The sequence below is a fragment of the Protopterus annectens genome, chromosome 5.part0 (assembly GCF_019279795.1).
Source record: "Protopterus annectens isolate FY-2018-M chromosome 5.part0, PAN1.0, whole genome shotgun sequence".
NCBI lineage: Eukaryota > Metazoa > Chordata > Ceratodontiformes > Protopteridae > Protopterus > Protopterus annectens.
The window spans coordinates 1,408,331,668-1,408,355,306 of record NC_056735.1 but is presented as its reverse complement, the minus strand read 5'-3'; the positions used below and the strand labels follow the sequence as shown (position 1 = coordinate 1,408,355,306).

At 45.3% G+C, this 23,639-nt stretch overlaps 1 protein-coding gene across 1 annotated transcript in view; it reads right to left on the bottom strand.

The window, feature by feature from the left end:
- Positions 1-23,639, bottom strand: part of TFDP1 (transcription factor Dp-1) — a 1,398,147-nt gene that overhangs the window by 608,060 nt on the left and 766,448 nt on the right. The window contains exon 9 of the mRNA XM_044072010.1: positions 7,286-7,437. Coding sequence (XP_043927945.1) covers positions 7,286-7,437 — 152 coding nt within the window. The remainder of the gene's footprint in view (positions 1-7,285; positions 7,438-23,639) is intronic.

The window sequence follows — 23,639 nt, the reverse complement described above, 5'->3', positions numbered from 1 at the left end:
TCTCTTTTTCTTATCTTTGCTAGGAGGTGGTGAAACCTCTGCCTCGGAACGGGCCTCCAAAAAGGGTTTTTTCAATAAACCCTTAAGAATCAGTTTGTTCATGCACTGTCCAAGTGTGCGAGAACAGTTAGTTATGTACTCACCATAACGTTAGATATATGTAGTCCATCTCGCCTCACATTCTTCACTTGTGGGTTCGGAGCTGAATGTCGGCTCCGACTCTGCCTATTTACTAGCTCAAAAGTCTTTGATTAGCTAGGCTAAGGTAGTATCCCACAATACACTGCTCCACATCCCCAGATCTAGTTTGCTGCCAACATAAGTATCATATCCATCACCCAAACATATACACACACATACCCATAACAACGAGGTCCAACAATTTACCCAAAGGGACTCTAACATCAAAAGTACAAGGAGATCCTCCAAATCCTCCAGGCGTGGGGTAATGAAGAATGTGAGGCGAGATGGACTACATACATCTAACGTTATGGTGAGTACATAACTAACTGATGTTATGTAGTCCTATCTCGCCTACATTCTTCACTTGTGGGACAGCGTCCCTAGCACCTACATCCTGGGTGGCTCAATGGAAAATACTCCTGAGCACCGTGCAGCCAAAAGATGATATGCCCCTGGACACCACATCCAATTTGTAATGGGAAACAAACGTGTGAGAAGCCCATGTTGCAGCCGCACATATATCATCCATCGATAACCTAGCCTGAAAGGCTGTGGAAGTGGAAACTGCTCTGGTAGAGTGTGCTCTGACTGGAAAAGGCAGGCTCTTTCCCCCTGCCTGATAAATAAAGGAGACGCAACCAGCTATCCACCTAGAGATGGTGACCTTGGAAACCGCAGACCCCAAGCGATTCTCTGAGAATGAAATGAAGAGCTGGTCTGACTTCCGCCAATCTATAGTTCTGTGTAGATAAAAAGCGTAGTTGCCTATGAACATCCAACAATATGAAACTGGTACTCTGCTTTATTGGAGAAGTTGGGGAAGAAGACCGGCAGCTCAAAGGACTGATTAATATTAGATAAGGAAGCCACTTTGGGAAGAAAGGACGGATTTGGTCTGAGAGAGACTATCTTTATGGAATACTAAGTATGGGGGCTTGAGTGATAGGGCCTGGAGTTCTGATACCCATCTAGCCGATGTGATCGCTATCAAAAAGGCAGATTTCCATGTAAGAAATTTTAAATCACAGGAAGCCGCGGGCTCAAAGGGCGGGAGAGTGAGGGCCGGCAGAACAAAATTGAGGTCCCAGGGCATAACAGGTTGAGATACAGGGGGACGAAGGAGAAGAGTGCCTTTCAGGAATGCTCTACACAGCCTGTGTGCCATTAAGCTAGGTTCATAAGCCACATGATAACTTGAAATAGCCGCCAGCTGAGCTTTGATGGTGGCTGAGGCAGATCCTTGGTAGAATAAATGAGATAAAAAGTCCAACACGGAGTCAATGGGGGTTGTGTAGCTGTCAATACCTTTGGACTGGGCCCATATCGAAAACCTTTTCCACTTGCTAGAGTAAATCTTCCTAGTGGACGGCTTATGAGAGGATGAAAGAATATGAACCACGTCTGGAGAAAAATCATGACACCTGACCATGGATGGAAGTGGAGTAGCCAGGCGGTCAAGCCAGAGGGTCTCCAGGGAGGAGTGGAGCTTTCCCGACATATGTGTCAGCAAGTCTGGACGAGGGTCCAGAGTCCAAGGAGCATCCACGATGTAAGGTTGAAGGAAGGGGAACCATACTTGTCGGGGCCAGTGTGGCGCGATCAGAATCAATTTGCTTCCCAAGGATAGCGCTTTCTGAATCACCCTCGAGATAAGGGGAAATGGAGGGAAAGCATACAGCAGACCTGAGGGCCAATTGTGCACAAGAGCGTCTCTTGGAGATTCCACCGGTGGGGGGATCAGAAGTAGTTGCTGCATTACGCATCGAGGGGGCTAGCAAACAGGTCGCAGCAAGGCTGACCCCATTTGCTGAATATACTGTCCGCCACTAGGCGGTTCAGGGACCACTCGTAAGGCATGAGGATCGCCCTGTTTAGCCTGTCTGGAAGCACATTGGTTTTCCCCGGGATGTGCATTGCCACCAAGGCCCGTTGGGAAACTATCGCCCAATTCCACACACTCATGGCCTCCCTGCATGGTGGGTACGATCTGGTTCCTCCTTGTTTGTTGAGATACCACACTACTGACATGTTGTCCGAGTGTATCGCAATAGTCCCTAGAGGGAGGACATCCTGAAGTGCCTGCAACGCTAGGAGCACTGCCCTCATCACCAGGACATTTATGTGCAAGTCTATCTCGTGCTCCTGCCACGTGCCTTGGACCATCCTGCTGAGATAATGCCCCCCCCCCCAATCCGGGAGGCATCTGTGGTTACTGGCTACCGGGTTGGGTGGAACAAAGTTTCCCTACATCTAAGTTGTTGGTGCATAGCCACCAACTGAGGTCCTGCTTGCATTTGCCTGTGATTAAGATAGGATGGGATAGCGGTAGTCTTTGGAAGGACCACTAGGCGAATAGGAGCCATTGTAGGATCCTCATATGTAACCTCGCTAACGGGACCATCATGATAGTGGATGCCATTGTCCCCAGTAACTGAAGAACTAGCCTTTCCCTCACACGAGTCAGAGACATCATCATCATCTGAACCTGTCGTTGCAACCCTGTGATCCTCTCCATAGGTAGGAATACTCTCAATCGAATAGTGTCCAACTCTGCTCCTATGAATGAGACACGCTGTGAGGGCAGCAAGGCAGATTTTTTCCAGTTTATTGCGATGCCTAACTGGTGACAAAGACCGATGGCAGTATCTCTGTTTTGAAGAAGTAGATGCTTGGTGGGGGCGGATTGGAGCCAGTCGTCCAGGTAAGGAAACACCTGGAATCCTGGACGTCTCAAGTGAGCCGTCACCACTGCCATGCACTTGGTGAACACCCTGGGGGCTGTGGTGAGACCACACGGCAGGGCTCGAAACTGGAAGTGCCTGGCTCCCAGCCGGAAGCATAGATGACATCTGGATGCTCTGTCCATCTTGATGTGGTAATAAGCATCCTTCAGGTTGATGGAGCACATCCATACTTCCTTCCCCAATAATGGGAGACTCGAATGTGGCGTGACCATCCGGAATTTGGACTTGTGTATGTAATGATTGAGTCGGCTGAGATCCAAAATGGGTCTCAGAGGTTCCCCGTTCTTTTCGGCACCAAAAAGAATCTCGAGTAAGTCCCTAATCTGATCTGGTCTGTGGGGACTGGTTGGATGACTCCTTTTTCTAGCAGCTGAGAAACCTCTGTTGCTGCATGACCCCTTTGACTGGGTGGAACATCTGGGATCCTTTTGACCGGTGGGGGGGTGGTGGAGAGAAATGGGATGGTGTAACCTCTGGCGATTATCCCTAATACCAATCTGTCCTGGGTGATGTTGACCCAGGCTTCCGGATACCGGGAAATTCGACCCCCGACTGGCTCCAGAGAAGCACAGCTGGGCACACCCTCAGGAATGAGTATGGGGAACCGCGAAAGGAATCACAGTCCCCAGAATTGCAGGGGCCCCCCTGTCTCTGGGGCGACATCTCCCTAAATACGACCCCTCCCCTCCCCTGCCGCGGGGGGGGGGTGTCTCACCCTGTGCGGTAGGAAAAGACCGTTGAGATTTTTTGAACCACATCTTTCCTCCTCGCCGAGCCTTGGGATAAGGCCTCGACGGGAGGGAAAACCGGTCTCCCACAGCAGACAAGGTCTTTCCCCTCTGGCTCGCACCTGGGGAGTGTCTTTTTCACTTTGGTCCTGAACAAGGAGGAACCTTGAAGGGAGCATCAGTAAAGGAAGACACCACCATAGCATCTACTGGGACTCCTTTTGTCAAAAATTCTTTCACTGGGGGAGCAGACAGAAATTTGTTGGGGCGAAGAACAGGCTCCACGGAGTCTGGAGTCTCCCACACCCCCCGACAAATAAGGTCCAGGAGCTCGAAGGGTTTTGGAGGGCCAGTCTCTTCTGTTTCAAAATTTCCAGTATATCGGAGAACGAAACGTCCTCAGAGGAAGACCTACGGGACCCCCTCCGATTCCTCGAGGTCAGTATTGGAAGTGAGAGACTCGTCCAGGAAATCTATGTGCTACCTCTTGCAAGATTTCTTTCTGGAGGGTTCCTCAGGGACAGGCTCTGAGGGCCCCTCAGAAAGAAGGGGACCCCTCATGGGAGTATCCTTAGGCCCTAGCGCTCTGCTATCCAAGGATAGGTGGATGTCAGAAGCTCTCGCCGGTGTTGTGGGGGACGGAAGAACCGATCCAAGAGAGGTAGCTGACCTAGCCAGCGCACTCCGCATAGCCTCGAAGGCGGGACCTCCCGAATCGGAGGACCGACCACCTTCCAAGGCCATGACCGGGACCGGTGTCCCAGCAGCCGAGGCACCAAGGGGGAGGATCAGAACCGAAGGGTGTTCCGAGACATCCCCCCTCAGGCCTGACCGAGGAGACCCGAGTCCCGAACCCTGTGGAAGGGAACCGACAAGGTCGGAGCCTATGCAGGCACCAATAAACCCCGCTGGGGGATCGGCGCAGGAACGTCCCTTGGAGCGGAACTTACCGGCTCCGACGACAAGGATGCGCTCGGAGGAGGAATAGCAGGTACAACTAACAGAGCTGGCTCCGGAGCAGACTGGGTCGGAGCCAAGAAAAGTTTGGCCAACACCGGCGACAGTAGGAGCCTCTGCACCACCCTATCTACATCCAAATCGGAAAGCCTGGAGGTTTTGGAGGAAATGGATGGAGACCTAGACCTCCTATCCAGAGAAGCTTGCCTCAAACTTGGCGACTGGCTCCGAATCGGTTCCAAAATTATCGGAGCAGACACAGACTCAGTCAACACAGCTACCTCCTGTGGCCCCGATGTCGGTGGAGCCGAGGAAGCAGCTTCGACAATGGTATTTTACAAGGTGGCTCAGAGACAATAGATGGAGCCGGAGAACTCTTCTTGGATTTGGATGATTTAGACTTCGACTGGGAGCTGGGAGCCGAACCAAAATCCTCCTCAAAGGACGGTTTTAGCAGTCCCTTTAGGATCAATTTGTTTTTCCTCTCTTGGAGCACCCGAGGACTAAAGGCGTGGCAGAAACTGCACGACTCCTTAAGATGGATGGCTCCAAGACAGTAAACACAGACCGAATGTCCGTCTGTGATAGATATTTTATAGGCACACTTAGTACACTTCTTAAAACCTGAGGGCTTATGCTCTTTTTGTTCCTTAGACATGCCAGCCAACAACTGTAGCAGCCGCTACTGACAAAAGGTGGGAAACCGCCCACACAGAAACCAGTGAACACGAAAAACACAAGGCACAGGGGAGAACCTCTAAATAAAACAGTTCTCAACTTAAAATAAGAGAGAAGCACCTAAAGACAGCCAGACAAACTCCACAAGGAGGACTAGGTCCTCTAACTTAAACGGGCCTAGCCCGAGGGAGTAAGGGATACCACGCAAACACACTCGCAACCTACAAAAAGTAAAGCAGCAACATCACCAATAACAACTCTATTGAATACACACAATTAGCCAAAAATCTTCACAAAAGAGTTTTTTTGTAATACTTAGCCACAGCCAAGTTGAGACCACGTCCGAGCTCTACAAGCGGCAAACGAGATCTGGGGATGTGGAGCAGTGTATTGTGGGATACCATCTTAGCCCAGCCAATCAAAGACTTTCGAGCTAGTAAATAGGCAGAGTCGGAGCCGACATTCGGCTCCGAACCCACAAGTGAAGAATGTAGGTGAGATAGGACTACATAACATCTAAAATTTTTACATATTTCGCAAGGAGGTTGAATCTGAAGATGAGGAACTCCCAAGAAAGTAAACACATGAAAGACGCCCGTCCAAGTTCAGCATCTTTTGCCCACACTTGTCCCACTGCTTGAAACCAGTCATTCGTCTTTTGTCAGCCATGTTAGGAATGTAAGAAAAAATCAGGCACAGCAAAATACAGTAATCCAAGAGAGGTAATCACAGGCAGAGAAATATCTAACAATACTGTAGTGTTTCTTTTTTTTTTTAAATACAGATACAGGAAAAGGAGACTAGAGGGAAAGGGAATACCAGTGATGGTATAGTAGATTACCACAAGGGTAAGGGAGGGTCCGTACTAACAATGGTACAAAGAATGCCACTGAAAAACGGTTGGAATTAAAGCCACAGATGAAAACAGGAGAGCGAAAACAATTCTAAGGGAAAAACTAAGACTAGAGAGATTTAACAAAATATCAAAGATATATTCACTTAGCTGAGAGCTGGCTTGGCACATCTTGAAAAGTATGTGGCAAACAAGATATAGAGAAAGGAGAAGAGGGGCACTATGGGTAGGACTTAGCTCGAGAGTGTTTGGCTGGCACAAGCTTGTATATTGGCAGAGTCTGTTCTGAGGTCAGAACCGAAGTCCTATCGGTAAGGAATCAAGATTTACATCAGATTTAATGTTTGAGGACAGAGGCGGAGATCCCTGATACCACAGAAGGTCCGAAATGATCACGGAAGAATTGGCTTCAAAATGTTTACACAATAAACCATCCCATCTGATCAAGGATGCAAGATATCAGTTCTCTAGAGGCTTAAGTATCAATTTACAAGTACACAGGCGAACAGGGAATAGAGGACACACCGCAAGCTGGACATCAAGAGCCAGAATGCATCCACAAAACAAAAAGCCACTGGGGAGGGGGACACAAGGAAAAACAGCTGATTACCCTTGCCTATTCTCAATGACAAGCATCTAATAAATCCAGCTTTAAACAAGGGATCACATATGCAGGATTTTGGAAGTGTGCAATAAATAACAATGGATATTTACCAGACAAGGCTCATATCATAATAAAACCTTCAACACTGACATCCCAGACCAGAGACTCAAATTCACAACAAAAATCAAAGCAAGACTGATGACTGAGCTACAGATCCAGAAGCAGGTTCAACAGGTTAACCATCCTTAACCAAGAGCAACAAAGCCAGACTATGACTGAAGTGGTAAACCCCATGAAACCACTCATCATTTATTGAAGTAGCTGGGTTTTACTCCCTTGTTGGTTGGTTTCATTTCTTTTTTGAACATTTTATTAGTATATTTTAACAAACCTTTAGCCACGAGGATTCGCAGTTTTTGTTGGTTAAATTTCATATTTCCATTGGCTGGTCAATAAATTCTGTAGGACAGAATATTAAATTGCAAGGTGCAGAAATGATTACACAAATACAGTCTTCTGCCTTTTCCAAGCCACCTACTTGTCATTGGATATACTGCAATCAATCACAGTTTTCTTGCTGGTGTTCACTATGATAAACGGTAGGTGAATTACGGAGTTTGCTGGTGGTGATCGCGTTGCTTGCTGCTCATTCTGACGGTTTCTCTGTACCAGATTCTTAAATGCAATTTGCTAGAACATAAGGAAAACTTTTTGAAAAAAAAAACACCTTACCCTCAACTGACTGCTAATTTTCATGCAATGTTTACACAACACAGCAAGTATAAAAAGATTTGCAACTAGTTACAGGGAAGGAAACAGTTTGCACCACTTGTGCCAAGATTCTCTACCCCCAAAAATCAGATTCCTAGAATTTCTACTCTGCCTTCAAGGTTTGATTTCCTGGGTTATTTACCTACTGCATGATTCAGATCAAGTCATTTAACATGACAGAGCTACACTTCTCCAATACTTTACTGGGCCTTATGCCTAATAACTACCTATGAACCTATGTCTTTTAAGCATCTCACTGAAATTTGACCAGTCAACTGCAGCCTCCAGTAATGTCTGCAATCTCCTATTTTGTATCACTCCCCAGAAAAAATAGTTGGATATACAGTATTATATGGGCTCTCCCCTCTACAAGTCTACCAGCCTGTCAATCAACACCCAAAATCCCACCCAATATGCAGTGTACAGAGAACTGAACATGCCTCATACATTCTGTAAAATATCCTGCACAGCATACAATGTGTATGCATGCAGCTCATTTTTGAACAATATTTATGATTTAGAAACTAAGGGTTTCAGTTTACTCAAACTAGTTTGTGTCTTCCCTTAAAGAGTACAATGTGTTGCTCAAACTTCTGCATCACAGCTAACATTCCCAAACTACTCCTTCCAGGACCACTAAAGATATATACTTTTTATCCCTACACCAAATGACTGGCAGCAAACGTCATATATTTAGCTGGGTAAAAAAAAAGTACCAAAAGATCCATTTTTTTTTTTTGCTATTGTATTGCGTGAGATGGTCAGTCTTCCCTGCTCCCCAGAGCAAACATAACTACAGATGAAAAATAAAAAGGAGTTGGGATACTACTAGTTAACTGCAACAAAAGATTCTAGATGCAGATGACTCACTCTAAATGCTACTACAGAATAAAGAACTTGTAAAAATTGCCAAAAACAGGACAATGAACTGCAAAAAGCAACGAGCCTCAGACATGACAAGCTGTATTAATCAGTGAATGCAAGAGGAGCAGAATGAACCATATACCTTCAAGTCAGGGGATTCTTTTTTTTCTTTATCTGTATTTTTCACCTGACTCTTGCAGTTATGACTTTTTGAACACATCCCCTTTAACTCCCCCAAAAATTAAACAGAGAAAAATACTGTTTTGACCAGGTATTACAGTATAATGAACTAAAGTTGAAAGTTACAAGTAATCTTGGTCTTAAAAGATGGTTAGATTTTTACAAACTCGTCCAGCATAACATGCAGCTGTGAACATTAACTTGTGCCTAATAGGTGCTACAAGGTTAAAGACAAGGAAATCGCAAAATTATCATTGCAAGATAAAACAAAGACTTGCATCAACCTTTTCAATCCTCAAAAAGGCTACTAGTTGAGAGAAAATTGTTACAACTTTAGTTTACAGCAAAATATCTGTCAACCCCTTTAAGACCCATGATCATCCTGTCCCACAAAAAAGTGGGATCAAAGTTTTACACAGGCAGAACAAAAAGAGGAGGACATATAGCTTACAAGTTCAAAAACTTGCTATTTACACCACAGCTAATCCTCAAAGCTTAAACAGAAGGGATACCACCAAACAGGAGAGTTATGTACTTAAATGGGGCCAGTCAAATTTTTGAAGTAACCTTATCAAGCTGATCTGTGAAGGATCTCCTCTTCCTTGACACAAAAGTAAATGACTCCTCTTATCAATCATAATCCAATACTTTTCTTAGAACATTCTTCACACAATGCTGGCACACGCTGAGATGTCAGTATAATACACAAGTTGTCCTAGCCGCTGAACCATTCAATTCATTCCTAGCCATCAGCAACCACACTTTCTGCAAAGTATGAAATAAAATCTGTAGCTACTCTACAAGTAATATGCAAGCAAATACTTACTGTTTTAGAAGGTGCTCCAACAGCTGAGACCAGATGGAGGGATGCCCATACAAAAAGGAACAAGCAAGAAGGAAGCCATCAAGAAAGGACCCCCACATATAAACTAATAAACAAGAAAGTACAATTGTGCAAAATCTTGCCATAACAGTAAATATCCTTCTCTTCACTGCAGCAGTATTCTTTACAAAATGGATTCTCTGCCAAGGGTAACCCAACATCTGGCCAGTATACCAAAGCCTTGGGATTTTATAGCTGTCATACATCACAGGTATGCTCTCTGCTCAAGGTATAGGGCATAAAGGTGATTTGCAGACGGACAAACCTCAGAACTAAATAGCCCCAGAAGGAACAACAGCCCTAGGAATTGGGAAGAACATGTGCATCCAGGAGAGAAAGGAAAGGAATTCCAGGACAGGAAGAAGGGAGCGAATACTGCCAACAGTGAAGAGGACATCTACTGTTAACGTTAAGATTTTACACTATACTATGTCCGCCCATATCACTGTTGCAGTATTCTCTGCAAAAGAGAGGGTGCAAAACCTCAAGAGGAAACTTAAGAGGAGGAAGTCCCAGAAGAGCCCTCAAGAAACCCATGCAGGACAGCTCTGGCAAAGCCAGCCCTTGCTGTGGAAACACCCAGTTTGTAATGCTTGGTGAAAGCATGAACAGATGTTCAAGTAGCAGCCCCAATGATGGAATTGGTATCCAGTCCTTTATTTTACATTAGTTAACTGGAAAATTCCAACTGGACGAGGCCCATTTACAGCGAAGGCCTGGGGAGAAAAGCTCTGAAACAATGTTACAAAAAAAAAAAAACAAGAGAAGCAAATTTATAAAGTGATATACAAATGTCATTTAAATAATACAACATGGAGTTAGACATTTTGCCAGACAAACACTGAAAATATATAAAATACATTGGAAGACATTTTCCAGGAGAAACAGTCAGGAATTCCATTTAATGTGCAAGTATATAATGATTGTAACAAAAAGAGGAGCAATCGCCCACTATGAGAAGTAGCAACTAATAGCCAGAGTTATTGGCTGGGTTTAATACTGTAGAGGGTTAAAGTGACTAGCTTGGAAGTTGGTAAAAGAAGGGGGGAGATGGGAGAGTAAAGGTTAAGTGATACAAGGACATAACCAGTGTTTAAAATATGTGATTTGAGGGAGTTTTTGAATTGTGGGGTGGTAGAGGCAGTGGTCAGAGAATGGGGGTGGGGGATTCCAGATTTTAGCAACGGTGTGGGAAAACAGCAGTTTGCCTGCAGTATTGTTTGACCTGGAGATGCAGAGGAGAGATTTGTCACTAGATCGGAGATGCTGATTTGCAGTGTAATGGGTAAGAAGACTGGATATAGATTTTTTTTTTCAGGATACCTAAGGATGTTGTATGCAGTAACTAGCTGGTGGTAGTTAAGTAGTTGTGGTAACTCTAGCCATTTTAGTTCTTTTAGTGCAACACAGTGATGTGTTCTGTAACTGGAGTTTGTAGCAAACTTGGCTATCTTATTCTAACAGGATTCTAGCTTGTTTAGGGTCAGTTTTTCTAACATGGGTGAAAATAGGTGCTGCATACAGTCATGTGGACAGAAGGTGACTCTGGACAAGGGTGATTCTTGCTTGGCATGAGAGAAAGTTTTTGTGCCTATATAGTGTGCCCATTTTTTTGTGAACCAATTTGATGGTTTGTGAGATGTGGATATCAAAGTGAAGATTGTTGTCAATTTCAATACCAAAAAGTTTGGTGTGGTCAGAAGGGGAGATGGTAGCGCCATTTTTAGAGGTGATGGAAAAGGAGAGGAGAACTTTTCGTTTGTTAGGGGAAAATAGTAGTAGTTTTATCTTACTGGGGTTTAGGATTAGTTGGATACCTGAGATCCATTGTTCTGCAGAGTTAAAGGTTTCCTAGGTAAGTTACTGTAGAATGGTGGGAGATGAGGCAGTGCAGATCAGGGTTGAATCATCTGCGTACTGAATAAGTGTGCCATGCTGGGTAGAGCTATTCAAGTTGTTTGCGATACAAGAAGAGAGAAGTGGGCCTAGTATAGAGCCTTGTAGGACTCCTATGGTAGTTGGAAGTTTGGGGGACAGTGCTCCTTGCCACTGGACAGACTGTAGCCTGTCAAATAGGTAGCTTCTGAACCAGGCTTTGGTTGATGGGGTGAAAGATAGTGAGGCTAAAAAATCTAGCAGAATGGAGTGAGAGATCATGTCAAATGCCTTTGAGATGTCCAAGAAAATGGCTGATGTATATTTGTTGTCGTTCCTGTGAAGGTTAACTAGATTAGAGAATGAAAGAAGAGCAGTGGTTGTGCTGTGATGAGGGCGGAAGCCATATTGTGTGGTAGAGAGGAGCTGATGTGTGTTCAGGAATTTCATGACTTGCAAATTGATGCATGTCTCAAGAACTTTAGATAGGGGGCATACGATGGCAATGGGTCAGTAGTTTGAAAAGTCATAGGAGTTACCACCTTTATGAAGAGGAATAATATAAGATACTTATAATCCTTATTTCATGTCCAAGGTGGTTAAAAATTGGCTCATAATCAGTCTATTAATTTGCCCTCCTTTTTTCCTCCTCCAAATTCTGTTTACAGAGAAGGTTCTTTACACCTTGGATTTGCATAGACAGCTCAGACATTTAGATAAAAAAAAGTACCACAGGAAGCAACAACCCTAGTAGAATAAGCCTTTACAGAAGTAGAAAGACATTTTCCATGAAAGGAGTAACATGAAATGGCCTTAGAGATCCATGAGGATATGGTTTGCTTAGAAACAGCTAAGGAAAGTACAGTTGTGTACACTTACCATAAATGTAGATGTTCGAGTGTCTTCACTGTTGCAGTCATGACTGTAGGGTTCTCCCCTGCCGGCAGGCAATCCTCGGTCGGCCAGAATCCCAAATTCTGGGTCTGGCGTCGGCTGTTCAATCATGCTTCCTGACTTAAGAGCGCCAGGAGTACAAAGCCGACGCCATGTTCTCCGGTTTTTCTTGCCCCAGATGTCAGGAGTTCCAAAATGAGTAAGGTCCCATAACCTTTGCAAATACACCTCAAAAGAATGGTGAGAAAGGAAACCATACAAAGGTAAAAATAAGAGGGGACAGGAGGGAGGGAAACCCAGACTGCAACAGTGAAGACACTAACATCTACATTTATGGTAAGTGTACACAACTGTACTATGTTCATCGTGTTTCACTGTTGCAGTCATGACTGTAGGGTATAATCCCAAAGCAGAGTGAAAGGGAGGTGGTCATAAAGTAGAATGGGCGGCTAAAAGGCCCTGCAAGACTGCAGAAGCAAAGCCTGCCCTAGACTTAGAGTAGAGGGGTAGATTGTAGTGCTTTGAAAAAGTATGCACTGAACTCCAAGTTGCAGCCTCCAAAATGTCTTTGGTAGGAACACTCCCCTGAGGAAGGCAGCTGAAGTGGCAGCAGCTCTGGTGGAATGAGTCCGTATACTCCCTGGGATTTGCTTTCCATGGTGTGAATAACAAAATCTAATACCATGAGCAATCCATTTAGAAATGGTCTGTTTTGAAACGGCTTTACCTTGTAAACTTGAAGCATAAGAAACAAACTTGCTATGATTTTCTGATGTCCTTGGTTCTGTCCAGGTAAAAACATAGTTGTCTGTTTACATCCAAGGAATGTAAGATCCTTTCCCCTTTATTTTGAGGAGTGGGGAAAAAGGCTGGCAAGTGAATAGTTTGATTTAAAGCCACTTTGGAAACCACCTTAGGCATGAATGTAGGATTAGTCCTTAAAGAAACCCTGTCTTGATGAAAAATAATATAAGGTTCCACAGACATAAGAGCTTGCAACTCTGAAACTCTCCTGGCAGAGGTTAGAGCTAACAGGATGGCTGTTTTCCAAGATAAAAACTTGATGTCAGAAGAGGCAGCTCAAAAGGAGGGAAGGTGAGTTTTTCCAAAACATAGTTAAGATCCCAAGCAGGAATGGGAGGAGATCTAGGAGGCCTTAAGTTCTTAGCTCCTCTGAGAAATTGTCTCATGAGCTGGTGGGAAAAGATTGGAGGGTCTGTATTATAATGAGCGGAAATAGCAGAGGCATGAATCTTAATGGAAGAGAGAGAGAGACCCTTATGTAAGAGATCTGTCAGATAAAGTAAAATCAAAGGAATGTTAGGAAGAAGAGGATCAGAATCCTGAGCCTGCATCCAGGAACAAAATCTTTTCCATTTTCCTGCATAAGATTTTCTAGTGCTAGGACGTCTGGCTTGTAAAATGACATCCATAACCTGCTTGGGTGGGAGAGAATGAATCAAAGACCCTGGATTAACCAGGCCGCCAGGCTGAGAGTTCTGACATGGGAGTGAAGAACCCGACCCTGATGTTGGGACAGAAGGTACGGAGTCTGTGGTAAAACCCAAGGGGGCTCCTGACATAGGTTTTTCAGAGTTGGGTACCAAAACTGTCGAGGCCAATTTGGGGCCGGCAAGATAATCATCTTGGGCTTGTCCTGTTTTATCTTTAATAATACCTGTGGAAGAAGAGGAAGAGGCGGAAAGGCATATCCCGAGAGGTTTCTCCAACTGAATGATAGGGCATCCACTTTCCAAGCTTGTTTGTGGAAAGTCCTGGTGCAAAAATTCTGTAGTTGATGATTGAGATGGGATGCATTGAGGTCTATGTGAGGACATCCCCAGACTGCTGTTATCATCCTGAATATTTCGGTGTCCAGCATCCACTCGTGTGGATCCGAAAGGTTTCTGCTCAGACTGTCTGCCAGGAAGTTTTGCTTTCCTGGTAGAAACTGAGCTTGAAGGTCCAGATTGCAAGCTAGAGCTGTGTTCCATAGATTCATGGCTAGTCTGCAAAGGGGGTAGGAATGAGATCCCCCTTGCTTGTTTATGTACCACATAACTGTGGTGTTATCTGTTCGTATCAGTAGTTGTCCTGGTTGTAGAAGATTCCTGAAGGCCCACATAGCTTTCTGAACGGCTAACATTTCCTTTAAATTGATATGTAGGTGCTCCTGATCCATTGTCCAAAGGCCCTGCATACAGTTGCCCAGAAAATGGGCTCCCCATGCATAATCTGAGGCGTCCGTGGTTAGTATCTGAGTGGCAGGAGGCAGACAGAAGAGTTTTCCTATGTTTAGAGTACATGCCTTGGACCACCAAAGGAATTCCTTTTGAAGACAAGGCAGGACGGAGATCAGTATGTCTAAACTGTATTTTCCTCATATGTAGTCTTGCATATGGTATGAGAAGGATGCAGGAGGCCATGTAACCCAAAGCCTGCAGGAATTTCCTTGCAGATAGCTGAGTTAAAGTTGCCAAGGTTTTGAAAGTTGAAGCCAGCTGTAATTGTTTTTCGTGTGTCAGAAATGCCATCTGGGTTGTTGTGTTTAGAAGAGCACCCAGAAAAGTCATCTGTTGCAAGGGAGTCAAATTTGACTTTTTTATGTTGACAGTGAATCCCAGGAACTTGAGAAGTTTCTGAACAAATTCTAGATGCTGGAGTAAGACATCCTTGCTGACTGCCTGAATAAGACAATCATCCAGATGAGGGTAAATTTGCATTCCCTTGAGTCTGCAATAAGCTACTACTGGAGCCAGGCACTTGAAGACCCTGGGCGCAGTACACAATCCAAAGGGCAGCGCAGAGAATTGATAATGCCTCGATCCGGCCTTGAACCTGAAGTATTTTCTGCACTCCTGCCTGATGGGAATGTGTAAATATGCCTCTCAAATCCAAAGTCACCATCCATGCATTTTTGGTCAGCATTGGAAGTAGCTGCTGTAGAGTAAGCATCTTGAATTTTGGTATTTCTAGAAAAGTGTTCAAGACTGACAGATCCAGAATGGGTCTCCATGAATTTTGCTTCCTGGGGACTAGAAAGAGCCTCGAGTAAAAACCTTGTCCCATTTCTGAAAGCGGAACTAGTTCTATGGCTTTCATAGCCAAAAGAGCTTCCACCTGGTTTAAGGCCTCTATCCACTGATGTTTTGGAAGATCTGGCTAAAACCACATCCAGAACCCACTTGTCTTGGGTTATACGAGTCCAATTTTGGTGAAAAAGTGAAAGTTTTCCTCCGAGAGGGGCTTCCAGGCAAGAAGTTCCTGCAGCCCAACAGAGGGAGTCATTGAGTCTGTTTCCTATGGGTTTGCGACCTGTCCTCTTCCCCCTCTAGGGGTGGAAGCAGTCCACTGTCTTGGTCTGCAAGAGGCTTGTGCTTGAGGCCTTCCTTGGGAGCGTCTGTATCTACCCCTCTGAGGCCTGTCTGTATTGGGAAAGGACCAATTTTTAGTAGGCCAATTCCTACTAAATCTGGGAGGCTGTACTTGTAAGAAATCTTTAACAGTTTGCATGGATTTTGCCTTGTCCTCCATCTTTTTAATCACCTCTTCAGCTTTAGATCCAAACAAAACATTATGCTGAACAGGAGCATCCAATAATTTAGCTTTTACTTGATCAGGCAAATTTTGTTCCTTTTAACCATGCATGCCTTCTAATGACTGTGCCAGAGGCAGCAGCCCTACAAGAAGCCTCCAAGGCATCAAATCCACAGTGTAAACCATGCTTCCCAACTTGTTCAGTGGCATGCATTAAGTCATGTAATTCCTTACAATCTGCACAGGCGGAAATGGAAGTAAGCTTTTGTTTTAAAACAGACAGGAGAAATTGCTGGTATTTCAGTATATGAAACTGACAGTTTAAAGCCCCAATGGATAAAGTAGCATTAGTGTACACTTTTTTGCCCCATCTTTCTAAAGATCTGGAATCTCTCAGTGGGAATGGGGTTTTTAGCAGAAGCGGCCTTAACTCCCTTAGGACCCTGAGAAATGGTTTCAGGGTCAGCAGTAGGGTTCTTGTATAAAAACTGGTGGGAATCAGGAACCCTGTAATATCTGTCAGGCTTAGCAGGAGGGAGAGAGTCAGGGGTTAAGTTAGCCTCCGAAAAAGCATCATCCACAATATCCAAAATAGGAGGAATAGCCAGGGGTCTATGTTGGGGATGAAGCAGAAAATCTCTTAGTCTTTTCTTAGATTCCGAATACTCCTGTCCTTCCCAGTGGAAATGTTCCCTCATTTCATGCAAAGTTTCCCCAAAAGAGAAATCCTCAGGGGGAGAAGCTGAAGGAATGGATTCCTCAGCATCAGAATCCTCATAAGGAGGGAAAGAATATTCCTGGTCAGGAGAAGAAACTGAAGAAACAGAAGCCTGATCAGAGGAGTCATAATAAACTTCCTGCCTTGGCCTTTTATCTGGAGGGGGATGAGAACCCCTAATCATAGTAAGTAAATCCTCCGCCATCTTAAGTAACTGTTTCTGTGACTTGGGAGCCGGATCAGAAGAGGCCTGTGTTGCAGTCTTTGATTTGGAAGGAGTCTTAGCCTTTGTCTTTGCCTTTATCAGAAGCTGAGTAGGCCTGAAAACCCCTTCGGAAGCCGGTACCTGCACAGCGGCTCCAGACCCATCCGAAGGAGCATTGTCCGAAGGTCCTGCAATTGAAATATTCAAAGGCCTAGATGGCTCCTCGTGGGAGTCCATTTCTGCCATCGGTTCCAAAATGGCCGACGACAGGGGCTGCAAAAGCGCCTCACTGACGATGGCCGAACCTGAAGCTGGCTCTGCTTGTGCGATATAGTCAGATTTAGACCTCGGAGGCCTGTCTTTGTCCTTGCGTCGTTTGTGAACTCCGGTTGCTGGAACCGTATCAGACGACATTTTGTAATTAAAACGCCTACCGAAGTAATGAAATGCAAAATCGTACCTTCGTTTAATAGTACGTTGATTGAATCTAGCACAAAACCGACAACTAGCTACGTCGTGGTCAGGGCCTAGGCAAGGAATACAGTAAGAATGAAAATCCTTATGAGGTATTTGCTTCCCACATGAAATGCAATTAACTTTTTCTGACATCGGACTGGAGCAAGAAAAAAGTTTCCCCAACAGGGTACTTAGCTTGAGTAGGAGAATAAAATCTTTGGACTGAAGTTTTGTTCAAAAACGATTGTCAGGAGTCAGCCGACCGGCACTTGCGAACTGCTATCACCGCACAGCAATAAAGACTGGAGAACATGGCGTCGGCTGTCGGCTTTGTACTCCTAGTGCTCTTACGTCAGGAAGCATGGCTGAACAGCCGACACCGGACCCAGACTTTGGGATTCTGGCCGACCGAGGACTGCCTGCCGGCAGGGGAGAACCCTACAGTCATGACTGCAACAGTGAAACACGATGAACATATAAAAGGTTGCTCAGATTTGTGAATGGTCTTAGTCTTATCTAAATAATGTCTGCGCTGTCTATGCAAATCCAAGGTGTAAAGAACCTTCTCTGTAAAAAAAAAAATGTGGAGGAGGAAAAAGGAGGGCAAATTAATAGACTGATTATGAGAACTGTTAACCACCCTGGACATAAAAGAAGAATTAGTATAAAGTGACACCCTCTCCACACAAAAGAAAAAAAAAGGAGGAACAGCCATAACAGCCTGGAGTTTGAAGACTCTCTTAGCTGAAGTAAGGGCCAAAAGAACAGTCTTCCATTTACAAGGAAGCTGGAGCAGCAGGCTCAAAAGGAGCCCAAGTAAATTTTTTTAAGTACAAAATTGAGGTCCCAAGGAGGAGGAACAGGTTTCTTGCATGGAGCAATTCATACAAATAAGAGGGAACCAGAGGGATTCCCAACAAAAGTGGAAACTGGTTACGAAGCAAGCTCCAAACAGAAAATCTCTTAAATCTGGACAAGCATGATTTTCCAGTAGTGGGGTTTCCTGATCTCCTGCAGAACCTTAAGTACTTCCTCAAAAAAACAGTGCCTTAAAGGGATCAAAGCCCTATCACACACATTATCAGCTGAAGAGAGGACAAGTGAGGATGAGAGACCCCTAGTCTTGTGCGAGTAGGTCCACTCTATGAAGCGAAGGGGGAACCAATGCTGTCTGGGCTAAAAGCGAGCCACCAACAAGATTTTGGGGGAGTCTTGCTTTATGCTGAGCAGGACCCTCTTATTCAGAGGAAGAGGAGAGAAGGCGTAGAAACAATCTCTTCCACGAAAAAGGCAGGGCGCCACCTTTGAAGCCAGAAGACTTGGGGCTCTGGCGCAAAAAAGAAGTTGTCTGTTTAAAGGGGAGGGAAAAAGATCTACCTGAGGAGTACCCCACTAATGGGCAATGTTCAGAAATACATCTCTGTGAAGCATCTATTTGTGAGCCTATGCGCTGGACCTGCTTAAAGTCTGCCACTAAAGTTTGCTCTGAAGGAATGTATACAGCCTGAAGAGTCATTTGATATTAGACAGCTGGAACCAAACTTGAAAATCCAATCTGCAAAGAAGGTAGGAGTGTGCCCCTCCCCTTGCTTGTTAAGATATCATATCACTGTGGTATTGTCTCCAAAGAATTTGAGGCTCCTTGGAAGAAAGAGGGAGTGAAAAGTCTGAAGGGCAGAAAAGGAGAGCTCTCATCTCCTTTCTGTTGATGTGGTCTGACCTCTGAAGAGGAGGCCAGGGACCATGAATCTTGAGGGAACCGAAAGAGGCTTCCCACCCCATGCCTGAGGCATCCCAAGAAAAATTTGAGAGAGGAGTGGGGGCTGAAAAGTAAGTCCTGGGTTGAGAGACAGCTGATGAATTACCACTGAAGCTCAAGTTTAAGGCATGGAAGGAGGACTAGACAGTGCTGGAGCCATACTGACTTCAGGAACCACTGTAATTTTCTGATATGAATATTGGCTAGAGGTAAATGGTGGAGGCCAAAAGAGCCTTGGGAGGAGGCGGGGAGGCCAACATAGGAATAGTCTGGAGCCTGCAACAGAGAAACATATGATACTGAGAAGGAACCAGGACTAATGTCTGGAAGTTTACTGTAAACCCCCAGACTTTGTAAAAGACAAAGCAGTGCACTGAAGGTGCTGAGGGAAGACACCTGAATGAGCAGGCTGTCCACATAAGGAAAGATTTGAACTCCTCTCATCCTTTAAAAGCCAAAGGAGCAAGGCATTTGGTGACTACACTTTGGCCGGTTGTACGGCCAAAGGGCAAAGCTGAGCACTGAAAATGTAAGAAAGACAGAAAAATGCAAAAACTTCCTGAAAAGGGGATGAATTGGGATGTGAAAATGAGCAGCCCTCAGGTCCAGGGAAACCAAGAAAGCCTGTGGAAAGAGGAGAGGAAAAGTACAGTTGTGTACACTTACCATAAATGTAGATGTTAGAGTGTATTCACTGTTGCAGTCATCACACTTGGGCTATCCTGCCAGGGATAGCCCTCAGTCTGCCCGAATACCAGAGGCTTAGTATTTCTGCATCAGTTGCTGTCGCTCCAGGACTTACGTCAGGTCATCAGTGGTATAAAATCAGGCAGCAGACACCATTACATCAGTTTTTCTTGCCCCAAATGTCAGGAGCCCCCAAACAGGGAGCGAGGTTATGGTGGAAGACCACCACCAGTAGAAAGTAAATACCAAAATTTCCCTATAAGGAGTGAAGAAGGGGGGGGGGGAGACCGAGAGAGAGACAAGGGGGATGGAAGGTGAAAACCAGGACTGCAGCAGTGAATACACTAACATCTACATTTATGGTAATGTTCTTCGTGTTTCACTGTTGCAGTCATCACACTTGGGTTGATTCCTAAAGCTGAAGAAAAGGGTGGAGGCAGTCAAGAAGACTGGGGGCTGGTTAGGATGCCCTGCAAGACTGCGGTTGCAAAGCCTGCCCTGGATTTAGAGAAGATAGACAGGTGGTAATGCTTGGTGAAGGTATGAACAGAAGTCCATGTTGCAGCCTCCAGGATGTCCCTGGTAGGGACCCCTCTGAGAAAAGATGCAGAGATGGAGGTTGCCCTAATGGAATGCGTTATGACCCCCTTAGGGGGCGGTTTCTCGTGGTGTTTGTAGCAGAAATTAATGCAGTGTGCTATCCATTTGGAGACTGTTTGGATATGGCCCTGCCTTCTGCCCCTGCTGCAAAGCTGACTAGCAATTAGTCAGTTTTCCTACAATATTTAGTCCTATCCAAGTAGAATCTGAGCAGTTTCTGCACATCTAGAGAATGCAGAATTCTTTCCCCCTTGTTTTGTGGGTTAGGGAAATGAATTGATTGGCCGAGAGCCACACTGGACACCACTTTAGGCATGAAAGTTGGGTTAGTCCTGAGGGAGACCCTGTCATGGCATGGAAAATGATTAAGGGCTCTACAGCCATGAGTGCTTGTAGCTCTGAAACTCTTATAGCTGAAGTGATGGCCAGAAGCAAAACTGTTTTCCAAGAGAGGAATTTTAACTCTGCTGAAGCTGCAGGCTCGGCTCAAAGGGGGGTAGTGTGAGCTTTTCCAACACAAAGTTAGGGGGCCCAAGCTGGGGTAGGAGCTCTTCTGAGTGGCCTTAAATTGTTAGCCCCTCTTAGAAACTGTTTGATGAGAGGGTGAGAGAAGAGAGGTGGCTCTGTGCTGTAATGAGCAGAGATGGCAGAGGCATGAATGTTAATAGAAGAGAAGGAAAGGCCCCTGTGTAGTAGGTCTGCTAGGTAATCCAGGACAAGTAGGGAGGTCTGCGCCGTTTCAGCTCCTTTAGCCTGGATCCAGTTGCAATACTTTTTCCACTTGTTAGCATAGGATTTTCTAGTGCTGGGGCATCTGGCCTCACATATAACATCCAGGACTTGTTTGCTAAGGCAGGCAGGTGGAGGAGAGGATCAGGGAATAAGCCAGGCTACTAGGTTCAGGGTCTGCAATTGTGGATGCATGAATTCTCCATTGTTCTGGGTCAGAAGTGTTGAGATTTGAGGTAGGTGCCATGGTGGCAGGGGTGACAGGCTGCACAGCAGTGGGTACCAGTGCTGGTATAACCAGTCTGGGACAAACATGATTACTCGGTTTTTCCTCTCTTATTTTGGGCAGTATCCTCGAAATTAGTGTCCCAGGGGGAAATTAATAGATAAAGAGGTTTACCCATTCGAAGGATAGAGCATCCACTTTCCAGGCCTTGCTGTGAGGTTCCCTGGTGCAGAATTTGCTCAGCTAGTAATTGTTGTGTGAGGCAAAGAGGTCCACCTTCGGAGTACCCCATTTCTGGGTTGCAAGGTTGAAGGTTCTGTGGTCTAGCTGCCACTCGTGGCGGGTCTAGCAGGTTTCTGCTTAAGTTGTCTGCCAGTGAGTTTTGGGAACCTGGCAGGAATTGTGCTAGCAGGTGAATCTGCATGGCTGAAGGCATGTGCCAAAGTGTCATAGCGAGCCTGCAGAGAGGATGAGTGAGTTTGTCCCTGCTTGTTGATACACCACATCACTGTGGTGATGTTTGTTTTGATCACTAGAGGCCCCGGGGAGAGTAGGGGTCTGAAAGTGTCAGAGCATGCTGAAAAGCTAGCAACTCTTTTTTTTAGTTGATGCACAGATGTATTTGATTTGGGCTCCAATGGCCCTGAATGCACTTGCCGTCCAGGTGTTTACCCCAGGCATAATCAGATGAGTCTGTGGTTAGGGTCTGGGAGGCATGGGGTTGTGAGAATGGAAGACCCTTGTTGTGGTTGCATGCTGCTGCCCACCAAAGAAAATCTTTTCTTAGACAGGGTATCACATGTATGATAGTTTCCAGGTCCTGAGAGTGTTGACACCAAAAGTTTTTTTAGGTACCACTGTAATTTCCTCATATGCAGTTTGGCATATGAAATGAGTAGAATGCAGGATGCCATGAACCCTACAGCTTCCTGCAGGATTTTCCTTGCAGATAACTGGGTTCTGGTGGCTAGTTGAGAGAAGTAGCCTGTCAGATGGGCTTGTTTTCCTAAAGTAAGGAATGCCATCTGGGATGCTGTGTCCAGGCCTGCTCCCAGGAATAAAATTTTTTGAGTGGGGACTAGTTTGGATTTCTTTTCGTTTATAGTATACCCCAGGGAGGTCAGTAGGTCCTTTACAAAGGTCATGTGCTGTAACAGTTTTTCCTTTCTGCCTGAATCAGGCAGTCGTCTAAGTCGGGGTAAATTTGAATATTCCTTTGTCTGCAAAAAGCAATGGCTGGAGCCAGGGATTTTGCAAAAACTCTGGGAGCAGTGGAGTCAAAGGGAAGTGCAGAGAAATGAAAGTGTATACATCCTGCCCTGAAACGTGGATATTTCCTGCAGGAATCCCTGACTGGGATGAATAGATAGGCCTCTAAGTCTAGGGTGGCTAACCAAGCATCCTTGGAAAGCAGAGAAAGAAGTTGCTGGAGGGTGAACATTTTGAATTTTGGTATCACCAGGAAGGTGTTTAGAATTGATGGTGAGGACTGGGAGCCAGGTGCCCTCTTTTCTGGGTACCAGGAAAAGTCTGGAATAGAAACCTTGGCCTATCTGGTCTGCAGGAACAGGCTGTATTGCCCTCATGGATAGCAGGGAATGGACTTGCTTTTTTGGCCTCTGTCCACTGGTTTGGAGGAAGATCTGGGAACCCTTTCCCTTTTGGGGTTGAGAGATTGTGGATATAAAAATTGTATACCTGGGAAACTATGTTGAGAACCCATAGGTCGTTGGTAATAGAGGCCCAGTTTTTTGCATGGGAAGAGAGTTTTCCTCCCAGGGGCACAAGCAGGTGGGAAGAGGTAAGTGGTGGAGGAGTAAAGTCATTGTGAGTTCTTTCCATAAGGGGGTGACTTACCACTCCCTGTTTTTTTTAAGTGGAGGAACTCCACTGCTTAGATCTCTGCATTCCCTGGGACTGCTGTCTGGAGGGTCTGCTTCCCCTAGGTCTTGTCTGAGCTGGCCTGGATGGGGCCAGAAAGGACCAGTGTTTGGAGGGGCAATGCCTACTGAACCTTGGAGGCTGGAGCTGTAAGAAGTCTAACTGTATGCATAGATTTAGCTTTTTTCTTCCATCTTTAAGACCTCTTCTGCCTTGGTGCCAAACAAATTGCCTTTGTTCAATGGTGCGTCCAATAGTTTTGATTTTATAAGGTCTGGCAAGGTCTGCTCCTTAAGCCAAGCATGCCTTCTGAGTACAGAAGCTGTGACTGCTGCCCTGCAAGATGCTTCAAGGGCATCAAAGCCACATTGCAAAGTGTGTTTAGTAACTTGGCTTGCAGAATGCATAAGCTCCTGTATTTCTATTTTCTGCACAAGCAGGAAAGGTAGATATTTTTTGTTGGAGGAGTTCCATGTTATGTTGCTGGTATTTTAGCACGTGGAACTGACAATTTAGTGCTCTAATGGCAAGAGATGCAGAGGTGTATACTTTTTTACCCCATCTGTCTAAAGCTCGAGAATCCCTGTCCGAGGAGGTAGGATTCTTAGCTGTGGTTGCTTTTATTCC